A 23,457-nucleotide genomic window follows, 5' to 3' on the forward strand; every position below is an offset into this window, starting at 1 on the left:
GCTCGAACTGAGCTTAACCTGCAGCTTCAGCCCAATAATAATTCAGAAGCCCAAACACTTAAGCCCATTAGACGATCGGGATGTAGCCACAAAACCCACAATTCTCCACCTTGGCGTAATCCGACAATCTTCAGTTCTCAGACAGCTTACCTTGTAACCTACCAGAAACCATCACCGAACATCTTCGTCCCTCTCCTTTTCGATTCCTTAATCGAACAAACATCAGATCAACTCCACCTCAAAGATAATTCCATCTTCTATCTCTCTTCCGCAGAAACCAAGAACCTGAATCAACGAACCCTCTGTTCTTTTATTTATCTCCACTTTTTTTTTTCTGCGACTCCGCCAACGATATCTTCTCAACCTCCAAGAAAATCACGACGACCTTCGATCTGATCAATCACTGTAACACTCAGCTCATGTAATTACATCCCAGACCCCTTTGTCACAACCAAGATCACAATCTTCTCTTATTTTCCGATTCCTCTGTGGATTAATCAAAACCTCTTTGACTAACTCACCTTTCATTTTCACTCTGAGGTAACGAATCAGAGCTCCTCAGCAGTGACCAACTCTTTCTGACTATCACTCGCGCACCTTGACAGACACTAGAGCCTTCTCCAATGTCTTTCCAGGTACACTCTTTGTTAGAATATCTACTAGATTTAGGCTTGTATGAACATTCACAACTGACACGCTTCTGTTAGCAATCACATCTCTTATGAAATTGAACTTAGTGTGAATATGCTTAGTTCTCTCATGGTAACCACCATTCTTAGCTAAGAATATAGCCAACTGAGAATCACAATTGATCTTTACTGCTCCTTGATCAAACTCTAGATCCTCGCACACACCTTTAAGCCACAAAGCTTCCTTAGCTGATTCATTTAAAGACATGTATTCTGATTCTGTAGTTGACAAAGCCACAATAGGTTGTAGTCCTGACCTCCAACTGATAGTGTTGCCTCCACTTGAAACAAGTAGCCAGTAACTGATCTGCTCCTATCACGATCAGTTGCATAGTCTGCTATCCCTCTACCTTGAATTCACTTCCACGAGTAAACCATAGGCCAAAATCAGTAGTTCCACGAACATATCTTAGAATCCATTTCACTGCCTCCCAATGTTGTCTTCCTGGATTTCTCATGAATCTACTTACAACTCCAACAGCATGAGCTATATCTGGTCTTGTTCCCACCATAGCGTACATTAAACTTCCGACTGCACTAGTATAGGGAACATTGAACATTAGTCTCGCTTCTATCTCTGTTTCCTTCTCTCCAAAACTCTTCAATCTGAACTGCGAACCCAAAGGAGTAGTAACAGCTTTGCAGTCAGTCATATTGATGGTTGAGAGTACCTTTCAAGGTATTTTCCCTGAGATAGCTTCAATGTTCCTGCTTTCCTGTCTCTGAAAATATCCATTCCTAGAATTCTTGTAGCAGCTCCAAGATCCTTCATCTCGAACTCACTACTCAGTCTAGCTTTAAGATCCTTGATCACTTCCATAGTTTTAGAAACCACAAGCATATCATCGACATACAATAGCAGATATATTCTCTCAGAAACCCTTGTACCACTGATGTAGACACACTGATCATACGGACTCTGCCTGAACCCTTGTTGCTTCATGAAACTGTCAAACCTCTTGTTCCACTGTCTCAGCGCCTGCTTGAGACCATAAAGCGGCTTTTTCAACAGACAAACCATATCTTTTCCTTTGACCTCATAACTTTCTGGTTGTTCCATATAGATCTCCTCCTCTAGAGTTCCATTTAAGAAAGCTGTCTTCACATCTAGTTGCTCTAGGTGTAGATCTTCCTTAACCACCAAAGATAGAATAAGCCTGATAGAAACGTGTTTCACCAAAGGTGCAAACACTTCGTTGTAATCAATACCTTTTACCTGTGAGTAACCTTTTGCAACCAATCTCGATTTAAATCTAAAATCTTCCACTCCTGGAATGCCTGGTTTCTTCTTGTAGACCCACTTACAACCAATAACTCTCTTCTTAACAGGCTTTTCTACAATGTCCCAAGTCTTGTTTTTATTAAGCGAATCCATCTCTTCATCATTGGCTAAACCCCACTGAATTCTCTCTTTAGATCTCATCGCTTCCTGATACGACTTAGGTTCATCATTCTCAATATCACTCGCAGCAGATAGAGCATAAGCTACTACATCAAAATCATCATATTTCGATGGTAGCTTTGTCTCTCTGCGCTTTCTATCTCTCGCCAAGACATAGTGATCTAGATCTTCCTTCTCAGTTTCTTCCCTCTGATCAGCCAATTCATCCTCTGAAACTGAAACTGCTCCACCTGAAACTGAACTTTCTGGAGTCACTGAAGTCGAAGCCTCTGAATCATGTAGACTTCTAGAAGGACCTTGTACCAAATTTTCACTGAATGTCTCTTTCTTTTTAGTACATTCCTGAATAGACTTCCCTTTATCCACATCAGACAAAACACTTTGAATCTTCAGAGTTCCTGAATTCTTAGAAGCTTCTTTGAAAACTTCTTCCTCGTGAAATACGACATTTCTGCTTATAGTGCATATTTCTTCTTTTGGTAACCACACTCTGAACCCCTTAGTTCCTTGTGGATAACCTACAAAGAAACCTTTAACCGCTCTAGGGCTCGTCTTAGCACATTTGGTATGAACATAGGCTGCACATCCAAACCTCCTCAAATGCTTTAACCCTGGCTTAGAACCTGACCACAACTCTTCTAGAAGCTTGTACTCAATAGCTGAACTCGGAGAACGATTTATCAGATAGACAGCAGTAGATGCGGCTTTTGCCTAAAATCTCTCCTCCATTCCACTCTCAGCTAATGTACATCTCACTTTCTCCATAATGGTGCGATTCATCCTCTCTGAAACCCCATTCTGTTGAGGCGTATAAGCACACGTTCGATGTCTCTTGATTCCTGCAGTTTTACAGAACTGATCAAACTTGCAGTTACAATACTCCAAACCATTGTCAGTTCTCAAGCACTTTAACTTCTTCCCTGTCTGAGTTTCAACTTCTGCAATCCATTCTTTAAACTTCTCAAATGCCTCATCTTTAGATTTAAGAAAATAGATCCAGTCCTTTCTCGAATAATCATCAATGAATGTGATGAAATATTTCTTCTGAGGCAAACTTGAAACCACCGAAGGAGAACCCCACAAATCTGAGTGGACATACTCAAGAACTTCCTTTGAAGTATGTCTTCCCTTCTTGAAACTCTGCTTATGTGCTTTTCCGAACACACAATCTTCACAAAATCCTAGCGCATCCACATCCTTAGCTTCAAGATAACCTTCTTTAACAAGCTAGTCCAGACCTTTCTGACTTATGTGTCCCAACCTAGAATGCCACTTCTTTATCGATGTAACCTTGGAGATTGCTGAGTGACTCTCACCTTTGAGAACAGTTCCTTCCAAGTAATACAACCCATCTGTACACTTTCCAGACAAAACTTCAACACCATCTTTGAAGAATTTCACTCTGTAATCACCTCCTTCATAAGTACATCCCGACTTCTCAAGACATCCAAACGATATTAAATTCCTGCCCATTGTTGGCATAAACTTCACATCTGTTAGAATCACGATCGAGCCATCTGATCCTCTTATACAAATTTTCTCAACTCCTTCAATCCCACTGAAAGTGTTATTCCTCATTAACACTTTTTCTCCACTTGCTTCCTTCAAATCAAACAAAACCTCCTTGTTTGGAGTGATATGAAAGCTAGCTCCTGAGTCTAGCACCCTCTCATCTCTCGTGTTTTGCTGAGTGACTCTCACCTTTGAGAACAGTTCCTTCCAAGTAATACAGCCCATCTGTATACTTTCCAGACAAAACTTCAACACCATCTTTGAAGAATTTCACTATGTAATCACCTCCTTCATAAGTACATCCCGACTTCTCAAGACATCCAAACGAGATTAAATTCCTGCCCATTGTTGGCATAAACTTCAAATCTGTTAGAATCACGATCAAGCCATCTGATCCTCTTATATGAATTTTCCCAACTCCTTCAATCTCACTGAAAGTGTTATTCCCCATTAACACCTTTCCTCCACTTGCTTCCTTCAAATCAAACAAAACCTCCTTGTTTGGAGTGATATGAAAGCTAGCTCCTGAGTCTAGCACCCACTCATCTCTCGTGTTTTGAAGACTCACAGTGAGTATCAAAGGTTCTTTCTTTAACTCCTTAGCTACTGCTACGTTCACTGAGCTGGAGTTAGAACCTTTGAGTTTTCGTTTATCCGGACAGTCCCTCTTCCAATGACCTTCTTTTCCACAGATGAAACAACCCTTGTTGTTCATGTTTGTTTTCAACTTAGAGTTGTACTTTCCTTTAGACTTAGATCTTCCCCTTGATGAATTATTGTCTCTTCTATCAGACCTTCCTCTTTCTCCAACATACAGTCCTTCTGCTTCTGAACTAGATCTACCTAGAGAGCCTCTCTCTCTAAGCTCAGTCTCCTTCGAGTAAGCTGCGGAAACTACATCATTAACTGTAAGTGTATCCTTCCCACTGCCGTACTTCAACGTGTGAACCAGTGGTTCATACTTCGAAGGCAAGCCGGTAAGAATCTGAATAGCCTGATCTTCATCTGAGATCTTGATATCTAAACTCTCCAAGTCGTTAACTAGCTTCAGAAACACATCCAGATTCTGTTCAATAGTCTTCTCACCATCCATTCTGTAGCTAGCAAAACATTGCTTAAGATAGATCATGTTAGGAAGAGACTTAGTTTGATAATCTCTCTCTAATGCCTTCCATATGCCAAGAGCTGAAGTCTCCTTCATGACCTTCCTTATGATCTGATCACTCAGACTCATTTGAATCAAGCTACAGACTCGTTTATCCTTCATAGCTACCTTAGGATCAACTTCAGCTTCAGTACCCGACTCAGTCTTATCAACTGCATCATCTGAGACTGTTACTTCCTCTAGAACAGAATCCAAACCAAGAATCTCAAGTGCACATAACATCTTATGTTTCAAAATTCCAAAGTCACAAGATCCATCAAACTTATCAACTTTGAATCGACCTTGAGTAGGCTTCATCTTAACCTTTTGCAGATTGATCAGATCTTTTCAAGATAAGACCGAGATTACTCCAAGATCGCAAGCAGCAAAGACAATCAATCTCTCAAGAACCAATCAGATAAGTTTCGAACCTTTCTCTGATCTTCTTCTGCTTGCGGATTTGCTTTCTGATTGACTCAAAATGCTTGATCGATGATCTCTTAGAACACACAGCCTGCGCTCTGATACCACTTGTTGCGCTTTGATCTATGTGTGTTCATATGATTTAGACTTCGTGTATGTGATTGAATGTGATTCTTAAACGTAAAATGCAAAGAAACTTTGTTTGCCCAGTTCGCTTTCGCTACGTCTGGGGGGAGAGGCTCTGCTCTCCAATCCACTAAGCTTTGATTGCAGTTTACAATACAAGCTCGTACAAGATTCTATCAAACATTAACTTCGAATCTTGTTGTTTCAGGATATGGATCTTATCTTACGGTGAAGAAGAGCTCAGCACGAACAACCAGGTCACACCTCTGCAACACAGCGCTCGCCGGAGAATCACCGGAGAAGACGATCACCCTCGTTACTATCTCTGCTCTGATCAACCTTCAAGATCAGTTCGTTATGTTACTTCCGTTACAACTAAACGACGACGTCTTTATAACATAAGCTCGAACTGAGCTTAACCTGCAGCTTCAGCCCAATACTAATTCAGAAGCCCAAACACTTAAGCCCATTAGACGATCAGGATGTAGCCACAAAACCCACACTTTTTGATCCTCAGTTGGTATTAGCAAATCCAAAAGGAGAGGCCGTGAAGAAACTAACAAGATCCAAATTCGTCGGTGATAATTTGGGGAAAGAATGGATGTTCTTGGCGGTTGGAGAAGCCGTAGAGGCCTGTAGCTACATGCTTCACACGTTAAGAACCGTACCAGCCTCCAAAGAGCCTTGGAATAACGTCTAGTTCTTTTTTTCTAAATCATTTGAGACTATTCTTTATCAAACAGTTATCTAATGAATTATGAATTCAATACATCCGATTTAGCAGAAAGACGAAAAAATAGGATAAAAGCCCAGCAGAAATTACTTGTTTTTCGAGACCCTGTTATAAATTCTATCCATAGAGATTCTGATCGCCAAATGCAATTTGTGCGACCCGATGTACAGACAATATGCATGGGATTGGCCGATTCAGCGTAGCTACATGCTTCACACGTTAAGAACCGTACAAGCCTCCAAAGAGCCTCGGAATAACGTCATAGTTCTTTTTTCTAAATTATTTGAGACTACTCTTTATCAAACAGTTTGATGTAACTCACATATCAAGAAAATGTAAACGAGAAAGTGAAAAACCCTTCTTGTATAATATTGACGATGGAGGATCACATGCTTTTTGTACTTCTCGTTAACAAAAAAAAAAGTAGTTTTCTTGTAACAGTTCTTGAATTTTCAAATTACTGTTGATCCAAGAACATAAAGGTTACTTGAATGTCCTCAAAGGACACCATATAAAGCCCATCAAGAAATCTGTTGGTATAATCGCGTACATCAAGGTCCACCATATGCATGCTACTTTGCTCCATTTATAACAAAACACGTACTAATAATCAGATAGAGTCAGATCCACGATACTTACGATGCATCGTTTTCACTACTTCCGTGGTCCTAACTCTTCAACCAATAATAAAACGCCACGTAGTGCTCCTAAGAAGAACCTCGTCGTTACGACAACAAGTGTGAACACTCAAAACAGAGCAAAGAAGACTTTTCGAGAAAGAAAAAATAAACAGAAGCTAAAGAGAGAAGCCATGTCGTCATCTTTGGGCAACGACGATTCACAACTCGGTGAGTCAAATCGTTCAGCAGTAGTAGATGGCGGCGACGGAGGAAACTACACGGCTTACGAGTCTCGGTTCCAGTCGCAGCGGTTTGACTCGTCCTTCTCCAACTTCGAGAAAGACTTAGCTGGCGGTGGCGATTCGTCTCCTTACTCCAACCAAGATGATATCTCGTCGCCGCAGAGGGAACTACCGGAAACTCAATCTCCACCGTTGAAAAACAGTTCCGCTGATACCAACGGTCCGATCTTGCCTCCTCCATCGGTCATGGAGAAAGAGGAAGGTTTTGCTCTCAGGGAGTGGCGAAGGTAAAAGCTTTCTTCGTGCATGCAGCTTTTTGATCCTTTACTTGCTTCATCAGGCATGTAATCTTTGCTCTTAGAATCCTAATTTAGATTATCTCTGTAGTCTTGATTAATCTTTGCTCCTAAAACCCTAGTCTAGATTAAGCTTTGCTCTAAAAAAAAGATTAAGCTTTGCTCCAAAAACTCTAATTTAGCCACTCTGTTAAAATCCATTGACTAAGTTAATTCCAAACGTTGACCAAAACATAGTTCCATGGAGTCTTGTAGTTTGTTCAACAAGTTATCCCCCTCAAACTAAAAATAAGTTAAAATAATGTGTAGTCCATTCTAGTGACTCTGTTACTAATTGTGGTTGATATGATTACATTTACCTCTTAATGTCTTAGCCATAATCTATGACTGAATGTCTAATTAGATTAGCTTATATTGATAAGTGTTGTGTTTTGTGTGTGTTTCATCAAGGCTAAATGCTCTGAGATTGGAAGAGAAGGAAAAAAAGGAGAAAGAAATGGTTCAGCAGATTATAGAAGCAGCAGAGCAATACAAGGCTGAGTTCTACAGCAAGCGTAGCATTACTATTGAAAACAACAAGAAAACCAACCGCGAGAAAGAGAAGGTGATTTCTCTCTCTGTAACTTGTGTTTTAAGCATTCAAGATTTGTGTTTGAACTTTTTGATGAACTCTCAACCCTTTTTGATTGACAGTTGTTTTTGGAGAGCCAAGAAAAGTTTTATGCTGAAGCTGACAAAAACAGCTGGAAGGCGATTGCTGAACTCATTCCTCGTGAAGTACCAGTATTAGAGAAGAAAGGCAAGAAGAAGCAAGCTTCTGTAACTGTGATACAGGGGCCAAAACCAGGGAAGCCAACTGATTTGTCTCGTATGCGTCAAGTGATCACGAGACTCAAGCACAATCCACCTTCTCATATGAAGCCTAAAGTACCCACACCATCTGAAGTGGACCCGTGAGTGAAACGGTGTAGTCTGTGTTTGTGTTAACTTTTTCTTTGGTTTGTCTAAAGCGTGTGTTATTTGTTAGCTTCCTCATGTGTTCAGTCTCGAATTTTGCTTTTTGTGTGTTACGTTTCTCTGGTTCTAGCCTTGTTGGCTTCCCACACAGTTTTCAGACTTGGATGTATCTATTCTAATAAAACAGACCAAAATATGTGTACGAATGGTCCTGCCAAAAGAAGAACGGTTTGTTCACTCACCAATATTTATTGTGTTACAGTTACAGCTGCATTGCTACGTGGAGTGAACAGTTTGGTTTGATTTCATATAAGTTTCATTCAGATTAATAGCAACATAATCTATGACACCATTTCTTAATCAATCTACTATTTCATTTTTAATATTATGTAGCCTGCAAATAAAAACACATAAAACGCTACCAATTCTTCATCAAAACACTAAAACTATTATGTTTTCGAGTTTAGTAGTGGCAGACATTTGATCCTTTTGAATTTCATGAATTTTGGTATCATATTCATAAACTTTATTCAGATATACATACTTTTGGATTAGTTTTTAATTCGTTTGCTTTCCAAATTCGTTAGGATCGTATTTAAATGATCTCATATATCTAAATCAAGAACCCAAAAATCAGAATAATCACGCGAAAGTATTATTCAAAAGTATTCAAAATTACTTAAAACCTATATAAAACTCTCTTAAATACGCTTAAGTATCCAAAATAAACAAAGCTAGATAAAAAAATAATAAATCTAGTTAGCTTCATTTTTATACTAATTCAGATTTCATTCAGATATCTGATGAACTAGCAGCCATTAAGCCACATTCATGTATTTCTTTGAAACCAAGATTTACATTCCGGATCAAATTTGAACTTTGTGTTGGGTTTTGATTTCAAGTTATAAATGCATATCCATAAGTTGTGCATTGGAAAAAAAACTTATGTTGGTATAATTTGTAATTTTAATTTTTATCAGCTATTGGATGCTAAGATTAGATGCTCCAATCATGCTCCATCTTAGACCTGCAAGTTACTTCCTTTTTTTTAACGCTTTGTAGCCGGTTCATAAAAAAGAGTAACATACTCGAAAGAAACAGAGCATGGTGGTACCAACAGGGCTCCAAATTCCAAAATTAAAAATTAAAAGACAAACTCAACATCATCTCCCTTGCTCACATCCATCTCCATTGGGAATGAAATGAAATGGATCAGAGATGAAAACCAGACGCAAGCTCTCCATTAGTACCCACTAACCGCGCCACCAGCTTCTGACACGAATCATAGGAAGAAGCTAAGAAGGGCCACCTTTCTCAATATACGAAGCATAGTGATGATCTCTTGTGACACTACGAGCGATGGCATCGGCACACCGGTTCGCTTCGCTGTGTAAGTGACTTCCATCACATCCTTATTGTATCAATTGATTCTTTCATTGTATATCTTGAGGTAAAAGCATTTGTATTAACTAGCGAACTTTTTATTAAATCACACACTCATCATCCCTTTCTTTCTCTCCAATCATTTTTCCTACTTCCCCTTTAGATTTCAGTTTTACTCCTCGGAGTTGCAGTCAATAAGTGTGATGAGATGTAATCTTTCACCTCTTTGGTTGAGCTTTTACTGTCACATCATATTTCTGGTTTTCCAAAAATTGTTTTCTTCGATAATGAATATTATTCGCTAACCATTAGTTCTCTTTTTGTGTATATTCTAAATTTGTTCATATACACCTTAATGAGTTTAATAAAGACACAAGACTCGAGAAAGGTCTTCCTGCTTCGGACCGCTTGATCACCCACCCTACCAACCAACGGTCCCTCGCTTCTGATTGGTGCAGACCTTCTGAAACCTCTCTGCCAATTCAAAAAATTCCCTCATTTAGAATAATCCATCGGTCCGTCGAGTGCTCTGACGGAGACACACCGGGATCCACTTGCGAATCCGGTCAACAGGTCCGCCTCCACCACCGGTAAGCATTCATGACGACGGAATCACTAACAATGAAGATTGATAGCTACTCTCAGAGGCTCGGCGGTCCAAAAGCTTCCATGTGGTTATAACTCAGAAAACCTCTCAAATTCGTGAGCCTTTTCGAAGAATATCAGCTGTTTCTACCGGGGATTCCCGAAACTGGCTTGATGTTTGTAACACCACAGTGAACTGTCTACTAGATACCACTCCGATTCGCAAAGACCTAACCAGCTCAACCTCATTCTGGTTCTGAATTCAGGGGACTCCCTCAATCTATCTTCCTCTAGATCGGTCAACAAAACTAAGAGGTCGGGTGCTTCTCTCCCACCATGGCCCATAGAAGAATCTCCTCGGCTGAGAAAGGCAAAGGAATAGATTTCACCCTCCAACAACCTTCTCGCTCAGCCCGTGTAAAAGCTCCCCAGCCAGACAATGCAGAGCTTCTGAGAAAACATTCACTGACCCTCATTGGACGCATGACAAACAAGTCAGTACAAAAGGTGTGGTCGTTGATTCCGTTTTTTACGGACCACTGGAAGACTGAGTTTAAACATGTGGGTTCGGACTTGGGAAATGGCTTGTTCCAGTTTCAGTTTGAGCGTGAAACAGATTTACTAGCAGTGCTGGAGCAAAGACCATATCACTATGCTAGATGGATGATTATCTTGCAGCGTTGGGAGCCCACGATATCTCCTAACTTCCCTTCACTAATCCCGTTCTGGATTAAGGTGCAAGGTCCACCAGTTCATCTTTGGACAGAAGCTACTATCAAAGCCATTGGTGAAGATATTTAAGGCGGAGATTTCTGCTGTATCAGCCCGCATGAGAGTGCAAATAGATGGACTATTTCATTTGATTAAGACCTTGGTGGTCGAATTCCCAAATGGCGATGAGGTCCACACAACTCTGGTGTATGAAAGACTTGACAAACATTGCACTAAATGTCTGAAATTGGATCATGAGCTTAAAGAATGTCTGGTAGCTAGAGCAGCACCCTGAAGGCAGCAAACGAAGGTACCATCTCAGGACATCCATCTGCCTCCATAAGAGACAAAACCATTGCTTCAAGCCATGACCCTGATATCCCCCGAGTTAGGAACTATCCTCTCAGCACTCCTTTCCAATTCTCAGCATCAAATCGCAACAACGAGAAAGGAAAAAGCTACACTAATGAATCCAGAGAATCTCCACACCGTAGAAACTACAAAGCTCAGACTAACTCGTGGCAAGAGAGAAGTGGTCACCGTCGTTCCTACTTAGCTAGAGAACGCTAAGGACAGGGATCTGACCGGCCACCCCGAGGCAGAGAGTACTCCATCCACCGACAACCTCCAGCTCCCCCAAGTCGTAGCTTCTACCGTGAGGTCCCGAAACATCCTCCCATGTTAAAAGATACAGACTCTAGTGCTTCAAAGAGTTACCCTGAGAACGCTGATCGGGGGATTCCCCAACAGAACATTGGTGATTCTCTACCTCAAGTATCACTTCAGGAAGCAGTGGGAGAAGTTAGAGATGCTATGAAACAATACTCGCAGTGTGCTGATCCAACAGAGAGAGAGGCTCAAAAGGAATGGTTAAGACAAACAGAGGAGAGAGGAGAGTTCGAGGAAGCTGCATCGCTGATGGTGCGAGCCTCTCTCACGGCTAACACTGCAAACCAAATTGACCCCACCGCCAATGCTACCCCTGAGCGTACTCCTGCATCTCAACGCTTAGGCCCAAGTCCCAACTCTCAAGCTAAGGGTACAGATCCGAATCCAAGGGAATCAAACTCTAATCCTCGTGAGAGACTCCCAGCCACCCAACGTCTAGGCCCACCACCTAGAACCCACTCTCACAGAGATGTAGACGGGGATGAGAGGGTGCCGGCAGTTATGAGATTAGGACAAGGGTCTTCTACTGCGGGCACAAAGAATGATGCCATTGCTCTGTGTGCAACTAAGAGAAAGCCAGGTCGCCCTCCTGGAAGCAGGTTGGCACCAGAGAAACAAACCATACCAGCTAGCCCAGTCCCTAAGAAAAGAAGAGTTTCACAACCTAAGCCCTCTCCAGCTCGCCGGAAATCCAATGCAGCTAAAACTACTAAGAGAAGCGATGCAAGAGGTGGAACATCTCGTGCAGTGGCCCAGCAAGACTCTTCAACAGCCTCGGATAATGTACCTCTGGTCAACTTGATCCCAAAGCCGACAAGGCGAATGATGGATTTTCGGATCCATCCCACCCCCGCTCCATAGCGATAGCTAGTTGGAACTGTCAGGGGCTGGGGAATCCTCGGACAGTTCGTCGCCTTGGAGAGATATCAAAGAAATACGAGCCTGATATCATCTTCATCATGGAAACCAAAAACCCCGATGCAACGGTCCTGAAGAAACTGGAGCATCTCCGTCAACAATATGACCGTCATCACCTTGTTTCGCCAACAGGCCATGGGGCCGGAGGACTGGGACTCTTCTGGAAACAGGAACTGAACCTTTAAGTCCTTGATTCTGATTCTCATGTAATTGACATTGTTGTTGAATTTGAAGGAAAACACTTTTATTTTTCCTTTGTTCATGGGAGTACAGATCGAAATGAGAGGAATCTCTCATGGAAATGAGAGGAATCTCTCATGGAATCGACTCTTAGTTAAAAATGAAGACCGAGAAGAACCATGGTTTTTAACTGGGGATTTCAACGACCTTATCAGTGGGGAAGAGAAAGATGGTGGACCCGATCGGCCTGAAGGGGTCTTTCTCTGATCTTCGAACCTTCTTCTCTGAAGGAGACCTATTTGACCTGAAGCACTCAGGTGACTTCCTATCGTGGAGAGGCCAACGAGGTGACCATCTAGTCCGTTGTCGGCTAGACAGAACAGTTTCCAACACACACTGGGCCGAATGCTTTCCGACTGCTCGATGCGAGTATCTTGGCTTCGAGAGCTCGGACCATAAACCCCTTATATCCTTCTTCGACAAGGGTGGCCGGCGCAAACAGGGACTGTTCCGGTATGATCGGAGACTGTGCAAAAATGAAGAAGTCAAAAGAATCATCTTTGAAGCTTGGCACTCTGCAGCAGACTCTTCAGTCAGCACCAAGCTTTGCTCTACCAGAAGTGCCATCTCGGCTTGGAATAAAACACAGCAGCGCAATAGCCAGCGAACCAATGAGCTAAAGAAACGGGAGTTAGATGAGGCGCTGTCGAGCCCGGCTAATGATGCAGTGTTGATCTAAAGCATATCAGAAAAGTTAAATGCTGCTTATCTCGCTGAAGAAGAGTACTGGAAACAATGCAGCCGCTTGCTTTGGCTGAAGCTGGGCGACCGTAACTCTGGCTACTTCCACACCATAACAAAAGCTAGGAAACGTGCAAATGGCTTCTCGGTAATCGAAGGAGAGAATGGCGCACAAGGAGGAAGAAATAATCACTGTCATTGGAGCATATTTTGACAAGCCATTCTCTTCGCAACCGGGTGAAAGAGAGGAAACAATTAGACGGGCATTACGCCCAATTGTCCCAGAAGAAGAAAATCAGGGCCTCATTGCTATTCCATCTGTGCTGGAGGTCAGGGAAGCTGCGTTCTCGATACATGCTGATAAAGCTCCTGGCCCAGACGGTTTTTCAGCCGGCTTCTTCCATACTCATTGGGACGAGATAGGGTCAGACATCACCAGGGAAGTGCAGGGTTTCTTTAGGGGAGGGCCGCTGCCGGATAACATCAATGACACTCATATCCGCCTCATACCTAAGATCAACCACCCTCAGAGAGTCTCAGATTACCGCCCGATTGCACTTTGCAACGTTTACTATAAAATCTACTCCAAGATCCTTACCAAACGACTGCAGCCCTTGATGACGAAACTGATATCCGAGAATCACACAGCTTTTGGGCCAGGCCGCGCCATAGGTGACAATGTCCTTATTACCCATGAGGTCCTCCATTACCTCAAAAATTCCAAGACGGAACAGCGTTGTGTTATGGCAGTCAAGACGGACATGAGCAAAGCGTACGATCGGCTTGAGTGGGATTTTGTCTCGCTAGTTCTGAAGCGGTTGGGATTCCACCAAAATCTGATCACATGCATAATGCATTGTATCTCCTCTGTTACATACTCCTTCCTCATTAACGGCTTGCCTAGAGGGAAGGTAGTACCGAGTAGAGGCTTCCGCCAAGGCGATCCTCTTTCTCCCTACATATTCATTTTATGTAGTGAAGTCCTCTCTGGACTATGTAACAGAGCGCAAGAAGAAGGCTCCCTACAGGGACTGAGAGTGGCTCGGGGAAGTCCTAGGCTATCTCATCTTTTCTTTGTGGACGACACAATGTTCTTCCTCCAAGCTGATAAGGAGAATTGTGCATCACTCAAAGCCATCCTAATGAAGTATGAACAGGCGTCCGTGCAGTCTATCAACAAGGATAAATCTGCTATTACGTTTTCTCGCAAAGCCCCGGCATCGCTGAAGACTATGGTAAAAGAGGCTCTACAAATCGAAAATGAAGGGGGTGTGGGTAAATACTTGGGACTTCCCGAGCACTTCGGACGACGCAAAAAAGATATCTTCTCATCCTATGTCGACCGGATCAAACAGAAAGCGAGAGGATGGTCTAACAGGTTCCTTTCATCAGCCGGTAAGCTTCTAAAGCTCCAAAGCGTCCTCTCAGCCATCCCATCCTATCCTATGTCCTGCTTCAGCCTGCCTGTGTCACTATGCAAACGAATCCAATCTGCAGTGACTCGATACTGGTGGGAAAATAATGAGAACTCGAGGAAGATGGCATGGGTATCATGGGATGCTATGGCCAAACTTAAAGCACTGGGTGGTCTCGGCTTGAGAGATTTCCAAGATTTCAACATTGCATTATTGGCAAAGATAAGCTGGCGCCTCTTTCAAGACCCAAATTTCCTCCTCGGAAAGGTACTCTTTGGAAAGTACTGCCCGGAAAACAACATCCTTACTACAGCGGCGACCTCAAATATCTCGCATGGTTGGAGGAGTATTCTCCTGGGCAAAGACTTGCTGATCAAAAACCACAGATGGCTAGTGGGTAATGGTAAAGAAATCAATGTTTGGAGTGATCCTTGGCTGAGTTTAACTGGACAGATGCGACCAATGGGGCCGCCGAATGTTCAGTATGTCGATCTTCTTGTGTCTGAGCTTATATTCCCCGGAACAGGGGAGTGTGATGTAGCTAAAATCAGACGAATTCTACCTGATTATGAAAGTCAAATATTGCTGATAAAACCAAGCTTAACTGGGAATCCGGACAAGCAAGTATGGCTGGGCACGAAGTCGGGTACCTACTCTACCAAGTCAGGTTACTACACAGCTGTTAACACTCAAGATGCCTCAGCTCCACCTACAGCAGCGAATTTCAAGTGGAAGAGTAGTGTCTGGAACCTACATTGCGTGCCTAAAGTCAAGCTTTTATCTTGGAAACTCCTAAAGGGGGCTCTCCCTGTCGGAGAAAGACTTGAAGAAAGACATGTTCCAGTAGATCCCGTGTGCAAAAGATGCGGCTGCTCCGAATCTATTCCTCATCTCTTGTTCCATTGTCGGTATGCTCAACAAGTTTGGCAACTAAATCCCTTAAATACTGGCATGGACATCAGCGGAACAATAGATTTAATGGCGAACTGGGATTCCCTTTGCTCTCCCAAGTGCCTTCCCCTACGGGACTAACAGCGGGACCTTTGATACCTTGGATATTTTAGGACTATGGAAAGCGAGGAATAAGTTTGTATTCGAGGGATTCTTTGCTATTCCAGAGGAAACGCTTTCGTCAGCCATTGTACTAGCAAGAGAGTGGGCTTTGGAGGTGAAACCGGAACCTTCACTGAGACCAAATCAGCCCACTCGATCACCTACTGCTCCCCCACATGCGATAGTGATGCGCTCAGATGCGGCGTGGTCAGCGGCTACTAATGATGCAGGGTTGGGATGGGTCTTCATCTCTACTACGGGTACACAATCCTTCAAAGCCCCAACAAAGTCTGTCAGCTCGTCTCTCACGGCGGAAGGCTTTGCGCTCCGAGAAGCGGTTCGTACTTGCGTCAGCCTAGGAATTAAGACGGTGGTCTTTGAATCAGACTCCTTGCAGCTTGTTAAAGCTGTGAACTCTGAAACCTCCTCTTCGGAGCTTTATGGTGTCATAGCTGATATCCTCTCCTATGACTCTGCTTTTGATTTTGTTTCTTTCTGTTGGATCTCTCTCGAGAGAAATTCCCTGGCAGATTGCCTAGCAAAAGTAGCTTTGAATGTTGCTGGTACATTGGTGGTTGGCGATGTCTTCATGACTCCCAACTAACCTTCTTTATTTATCGAATTATGTGTTTCAAATAAAAAAAACACCTTAATGAGTTTTTTTTTTCAATTAAAACACTAGCATCTGATCTTCATATAGCTTCGTTAAAACATTTTAGAAAGTAAAACCCATAAAAACATTACGAAAAATCAGAGACTAGTGTTATCACTGAAAAAACTCATGAAACTATATGAACAAATCTAGAAGACGGACGAAAAGAAAACTAATAGTCAATGAATACTATTCATTATCAAAACTGAGAAATTTTTTTTGGGAAATTGGATTTTTCGTAACTTAGAAGTACCCATTAGAAACATTTCTCAGGTTTTTACACTTAAGCGTTTCTCTTGTGATTGAACAAAAAAAAACAGTTTCTCTTGTCATTGTGATATCCCTTATATACTAAAGCGCAAGTCGTCTGCAAATAAAATTCTGACATGTGGATTTTTTAAAATTCTGAAAAATGAAAATAAAAAAAAAAAGAAAAATACAGAAAAGCAGAACACGTTTTTTGTTCATCAAAATATATGGAAGTTTCAAAATTTCAAATAACTAACTTTTTCTGAATTCCTCATAACTGTAATTAAACAAACCACTCTAACATTTTCTTACCCCACTAAATCAACTATTCATGTTTTGTCTACATTATTATTTTCGATGTATATTAAATAAACTCAAATAACTGCTTCTCCTCTACATTCCAGCCTTCTTTAGATCCTTATCAAAGTTTTACTCTTTTCTTTACATGAGAACTTTGTTTCAGTCTCGAGTTTAGTGGCAGAAACCATGAAAACCTTCCTACTTTCCTCCTTGCATATTACAAACAAAAAAGGAAGATAATTGTGACCACACCAAAAAAAATATCATGATCAATTTGGTAGCAGTCTACAAAGCATCAGTCAAAGAGCATTTGAAGCGGCACCTCCACCCAACAATGGTCAAAGCGAGAGTAGCTTACAAATCATTGATCGTAGTGTCTTTGAAGAGGCAGGAAAAAAATTACCCACAACTACTAAAGCTTCTGTAAGTTCTTCATGGGTACACTCTATCTGTCTCGGGGAAGGTGCTCATGGTGTTGTTTACTTAGTCATACGAAATGATTATGTGCTTGGTGATGCTTTTCCATTAAAAATCGCCATCAAAAGTGCACATGTATCATCTTCTTTCAGTCTTTGTGATGAAGAACGAATTTTGAAAGATCTTTCATCTCCTCATGTTATATCTTACTATGGTAGCAATATAACACCAGCAGAAACTCGACCCCTAGGGAGCGACTACAACTTAATCCTTGAGTATTGTTCTGGTTGGAGTATTGAAGATTTTATCAAGTTCAGAGGAACAAGGATGGTGGAGTCCGATGTTCAGCTATTTGCTATACAAATCCTCAAAGGTATCAACTATGTACACTCAAAGAAAATCATCCCCTGTGATATTAAACCAGAAAAAATCTTGCTCAAATCGGTTAATAGCTTTTCTATTTTTTTTTTTTTTTTTTGTCATCAGCATTACAGACTCATGTTGATTCTGTGAACCAAACCGGGTGAGCTGAATCCATGTGAACGACAAAAGACGATTGATTCCTAGCACTGCGTGCCAGACTATCCGCCTTTGAATTTTGCGTCCGTGGTACATAGATAATGTCTGCTCTTATGAAGCTCTCTTTCAGGATCGTGATGTCTTCTAAATAATTTGCAAAAGCTGGCCATTCTTCTGGTTCCGAAACCATCTTCACCAATTGAGAACAATCCGTTGCAAAATTGACGTAAATTCCTCAGTAACGCTTCTATTTCCGCATGAAGAGGCGAAAGACTAGCCCTGACATTTCTCGCCCCCAACAAACCATCAAACCCTTCCAAAGTACTAAGCCAACCTTGTCCTGAGAAACTAACACCCTCTTTCCATGAGCCATCTGTAAAACACCATCTACCTGGTATCGACGGTAATATCGGATCTATTATTGATGTTATCATCCTCTGATCGATTGCTATTTGTGCTTCCGCCCACAGTATCGATTCTGTTTCAGCCAGTTTAAGCGTATCCATAGGGTCCATATCCAAATTACTAAAAACTTTATTGCCTAATGGATATGAACCAGAGCTTGCTGATTTTGGTTGGATAGCTATGTCAACAAGAACTTGGTGAACCTAATCAAAAGCTAAGATCATGTTAGCGTAATAGAGATATAAGACAAAATAGAGATCTCTATACATGATTTATAAAATCATTAAAAATATACTAAGACTTAAATAACTAGATAAGAGGACTAGAACCAGAGAAAACTTAACTAAACTTTCAGCAACAACCAGCAGAATTGAAATGTTAAAGTGAGACGTGCAGTAAATTACTATAATTCAATACTTAACAAAACTTTGATAAGGAGCCGTAAGAATTGAAGTGTGTTAAAGTGAGAAGAATGCAGTAAGTTACTGTAATTCAATAATACCATGTACCTTCTCTTCATCTTCATCCTTCTTTTTTCAAGTAACTACATATATCTTGTTGCACAAGGAACAAAATAGTTAGATGGGTGGTATAGAACACAAGCACTAAACACATATAAACCGACCAATATAAAAGTGTAATTAGAGAGTTGAAGGAAGATCACCTGTTAGTATTACAATAGCTTACTGCAAAGATAAGCGTCTTAATAAGTTCAAGGATTAGATAAGCAACATATGAAAGTCACACGACATTTAATAAGTTCAAAGACTAAATAAGCAACAAATTAAAGTAAACATATCTATTTTAAATTTTTTTTTAGATATTTTGTAAAATAGTTTCAACAGATTTACTTCAATATTATCCATTATTATTGTATATTTAAAAAATACTAATTTATTTTTGGCCCGTGCATAGCACGAGAAGGAACACTAGTCTAATATAAAACTAAAGTTTTGGTTATGTTTGATTTTCAAAAAAAAGGGAAAGGGGAAGGCATCAAAACTAAAAGTTTTGGTTATATATGATTTTCAGAAAAAGGGAAAGAGGAAGTTACCGGCTGAGAAGCTTAGCAAGCTGGAGACTCGTAAAGAGAAGAAGGCCAAAAAGGACCCATACAAACCCAAAAGAGCTCCTACTGCCTTCTTTGTCTTCCTGTAAGTATTCTTGGATGCATGCTTGTTGAACTTTCTACAAAACATTCCATGGTATACTGTTTTTATTTCCTGTTCTAAAGTTGAACTTGTTGGTTTATTTGTTCCAGGGAAGATTTTAGGAAAACTTTCAAGAAAGAAATCCAAATTGTTGTCTCTGCTGTAAGCATTTGTCAGATTCCTTGAAAGCATTACATGTATTTAGTTAGTCCTTTACATGATGAAGCCCTCATAGTTCTGTTCTACCTTCCCTTTCCCTTGTGAAGGTTGGGAAAGCTGGAGGGCAGAAATGGAAGTCAATGTCACGTGTAACTTTCGTCTTTGATATTGTGATGGAAAGACTTGCTTTCTAGATCTTTTTGTTCATGAAAATAGTTACCTTTCTATGTAGAAAGGATGGTTCTGTAGTCACCTGCCAGGACAAAAAGTAGAATCCTGCTTTGTTTGTCATAAAACCACCTTCTATAGATGACTAGAGAAAACTTATGTTTTTGTTTCTACCAGAGAGCTTAAGCAAACTAATTTAATCCGTGGTTGCATATACTGCCAGAAAGTTATAACAACTCTGGTTACTTTATATAGTTAAGTAATATTGTAGTCTTTGGACCTCCAAAAATATCACTGTGATCTTTGAATCAAAAAGTGTCTTGATTGTGACACTGACATAAGTTTTCACCTCTTTCTTTGAAGGAAAAGCTCCATATGAGAAAGCTGCAAAGAGGAAAGCTGAATATGAAAAGTATACAACAAAAACAACGTAAGTCCTAAGCCCTATGTGGTGCATAGACACATACTTGTGTGTCTAACAATGAATATCCTTGCAATGGGGGCAGGAAGAAGGTATTGATGAATCTGAAAAGCCTATACCCGAGGTGAATGATGAAGATGAAGCTAGTGAGGAGGTGACACTTCCTCTAAATAATGCAGAGTTTATATAGAACTCGTTGTGTCTTGTTGTGAGGTTTAGGTTTCTGAATAATATGTTTGGCTTAATGTTTCTATGTAGGAAGAGCAGCTAGAGAAGGACAACTGTAGATCGAAATGGTGTGTGTTTTTTCTCCTTTTTCCTAAGAAAGCGAAACAGTTCTTAGTTTTGTTCCAACAAAACAGGTCCAGAAGCAGAAGTATAACTGAAAAAACAAGCCAAAAATACAATGTAAAACTAGTCGCTCTCAGCGAAAAATATTCTAGCGGCTCCAAAACTTTCATATTCCAATGAAGGTTAAGAAAATGGTTGTCAAGTTTGGTCTCGATTCCGATTATCATAGGTGATCTTCTGAAGCTGCTTCTCACTTGTGGCGATAAGGCGTTTCACCATATCAAAGGTTGTAAGCCTAATGCTGCAAAATAAACATAAAACGGCAAAGGACATTTAGTAGGCATGTTCTTATTAGCAATGTGAGGTTCTTAAGACATCATATATATTGATGATGAAATGATCAGAACTATTATCACCAAATATGATCCAATCTACAAAACCTAGAAGCATAAAAATAAATGCACTGACAATTGCTAATTATGTGTTCAAGATGTCTAACCTGCTGTTTGGTAGAGTTTTCAATGCATTGGGTAAAAAGCCACGGTACAAGCCTATAAGCCCATCACCGTCTATAATTCCTGCAAAGACAGATGTAAAAGAACTGACTCAGCTCAGAACTCAAGTCTTTTGCTCCATACATAATAACATGCTTGTAACATATCAATTTACCAGCAAATGCTTCAGGGATAGATTTGTATGGAGTTCCTCTCATTTGCATTTGGCGTCTCACAGTGTCGAGAGGGTAACATGTTAGTGTTGCAATACCAGCCGACAGAACAGCTGTGAACAGAGACGATTGTGCCTTTTGTCTATATTCCTCCGGTAAAGACTTCTTCACTCTGTTCTCAATTAATGGAGAAACAAGTATATTAGACCCCGGTTCAAACTTGACACATATGGAATGAAAAGTTTAGTAGACTCACAGATCGAAAATGCAAAAGTTAACAGCAATATATGGAGCTATCCCTACTAGAGAAGGTCCAAGGCCGTAATAGAAAGATGCAAGCCCTTCTTCCCGGAGCATACTCAAAGCAACCTGCATTTATCAGCACAACAAGGCAAAGGAGGGCATGTCCATTGAGGATATTGGAGTTTGAGAGCTTAAGCTAGGAATGATATAAAAGAAGAAACATTTCACCTGAGACATTGTTCTGTACCCAGGTTCGACTGCCAATCTCAGTCTCAAAACATCTAGTGGGTAAGTCAACTGCATAGGGATCATCAAGATGCAAGAATCAGAATGATAAGGTAACATATCAATATTTAAGGAGCATGGAGCATTACATACTCTTAACCAAATGTTACTTGAATGCCAAAACTAAATTGAAGAATATACTTATTCATGACAGCTAATTTAGCCCCAACAAATAAGAGCAACAAGTAAATTCACCAAGGTAGATGTCATGCCAGCACAAGCACCAGCTGCAAGTCTTCCAATCACTGAGAGCTGATCATCTGTACCTTTGAATAATTTCTGATATTCAAAAATTGTGGAAGCATCAGTAAAACGGTACAAGTGACTACAGAGACAGAGCCAAAAAAGTGTATACTTCTTGCTTTAAGCTGAATGTTATCAGTTTCAATTACAGAGAAGAAAATAAATTAACTCTCACAGAAGCTCATAAGCTCGTGATGACACAGTCTCACCTTGTAACTCTCGTAAGCCAAAAGCTGGACCGCACTATAAGGCAATACTCTTATCACCTGAGGCAAGTTTCCCTTCCAGTAACCTTTCATCCCTTCTTCTTTGCCTATCAGAGTAATTGCCTGAAAATCACTTCCAACAACTCTTGCATCAGTTAGTAGAAACAGAGCAGGGTAAACCCTGAGATTTTAGTGATTAAAAGAAAATTTAATAGCTATATAATTTTCTTTTTGTACATTTAACATTTAGGCCAAAAACCAATCTTTTATTAGGCTATGTCAAAGAGACAGAGGGACGGAAGTACATGAACATACCTCGACAAAACCTATTGCCTTCTTTGCACTCTGATGTCCGATTCGTATACCATGTGTCTACAGATAAATCCGTTGTTCCGTAAGAAGCAAGAACAAACTAACACGACAGAAACAATCACTTGTCTAGGTTCATTTTCATTTGTTCATAAATAATCTCTTTGTTCCTTTTAACAATAAACTATAAGAAGTGTGCACAAAAAAAAAAACTATAAGAAGAAGAAGCATAGCTATTAATTTGGCCATGTTTAATACAATTAAACCTGCATAAGAAGCTTGATACGGTCAAGCGGAGCCGTAACCGTTTTAGCGGCAGCTCCGGCAATAGCACCGGCGGCGAAGATGGCAGCATCCTTGGGAACAAGAGCAAGGATAGCAAGCGGGTTGCTCAAGAGCTGCGCCGGCGTGGGAGAGAACTCCCTCTGCTCGCACTTCTCCGCCATAGTAATGCAGGCGAATTTACTCCCGAAACCGACATCTCCGGGAGCTGAACTCCGCAAAACACGGTGGCGAAACTGTACGGTGCTGGATATGGACGGAGAAGAGGTGAGTACGGAGGAGTTGAGGGAAGGTATACGGTGAAATGTGAGAATAGCTCTGTCTTCGTCTCCCATGGTGTAGAAGAGGGAAAGAGATAAGGCTAAAGGTTTTGTTTCAAAAAACCAAATAATAAGAAAATGGCTGCTCTGTTACGTCAAATGGCGCGATGCCATTAGGGCTCGAGCGTTTTACTGGGCTTTCATGGGCTTCTTCTACGCTTTTAAACCAACATAGAAATCGCATGATTAGTGATACAATTAGGAATGTCGTTCGGGTTTCGAGTTCAAGTTCCGTTCGGCCATCGGGTATTTTAAACCAACTAACATATCAGATCTGGACATATATACAAATCACAATTAGTTGTGGGATGGTCAACATGGACCGAAATAAAATCGAATCCGTTGGGCTGAACTACTTGGACGCGGTCCGC

General features: G+C 40.9%; 2 protein-coding genes and 1 pseudogene across 2 annotated transcripts; 2 read left to right on the forward strand and 1 right to left on the reverse strand.

Annotated features, from left to right (window-relative positions):
* Positions 1-6,782: 6,782 nt before the first annotated feature.
* LOC106337320 (clathrin light chain 3) lies at positions 6,783-8,347 on the forward strand. Its single transcript, XM_013776416.1, has 3 exons — positions 6,783-7,178; positions 7,638-7,791; positions 7,881-8,347. The coding sequence occupies exons 1-3, from the start codon at positions 6,841-6,843 to the stop codon at positions 8,142-8,144; spliced, it is 756 nt and encodes a 251-aa protein (XP_013631870.1). The 5' UTR covers positions 6,783-6,840; the 3' UTR covers positions 8,145-8,347.
* A 9,397-nt stretch (positions 8,348-17,744) lies between these two features.
* On the forward strand, positions 17,745-20,723 carry LOC106338694 (annotated as a pseudogene).
* On the reverse strand, positions 20,535-23,159 carry LOC106337266 (probable envelope ADP,ATP carrier protein, chloroplastic). Its single transcript, XM_013776352.1, has 9 exons — positions 22,751-23,159; positions 22,491-22,547; positions 22,179-22,298; positions 21,922-22,005; positions 21,670-21,738; positions 21,455-21,567; positions 21,201-21,370; positions 21,031-21,109; positions 20,535-20,832 (listed from the first exon to the last, which is right to left on the reverse strand). Exons 1-9 carry the CDS (start codon positions 23,099-23,101, stop codon positions 20,730-20,732), a joined length of 1,146 nt encoding a protein of 381 aa, XP_013631806.1. The 5' UTR covers positions 23,102-23,159; the 3' UTR covers positions 20,535-20,729.
* Between the last annotated feature and the right edge of the window lie 298 nt (positions 23,160-23,457).

Source organism: Brassica oleracea, chromosome C4 (genome assembly GCF_000695525.1).
Source record: "Brassica oleracea var. oleracea cultivar TO1000 chromosome C4, BOL, whole genome shotgun sequence".
Taxonomy (NCBI): domain Eukaryota; kingdom Viridiplantae; phylum Streptophyta; class Magnoliopsida; order Brassicales; family Brassicaceae; genus Brassica; species Brassica oleracea.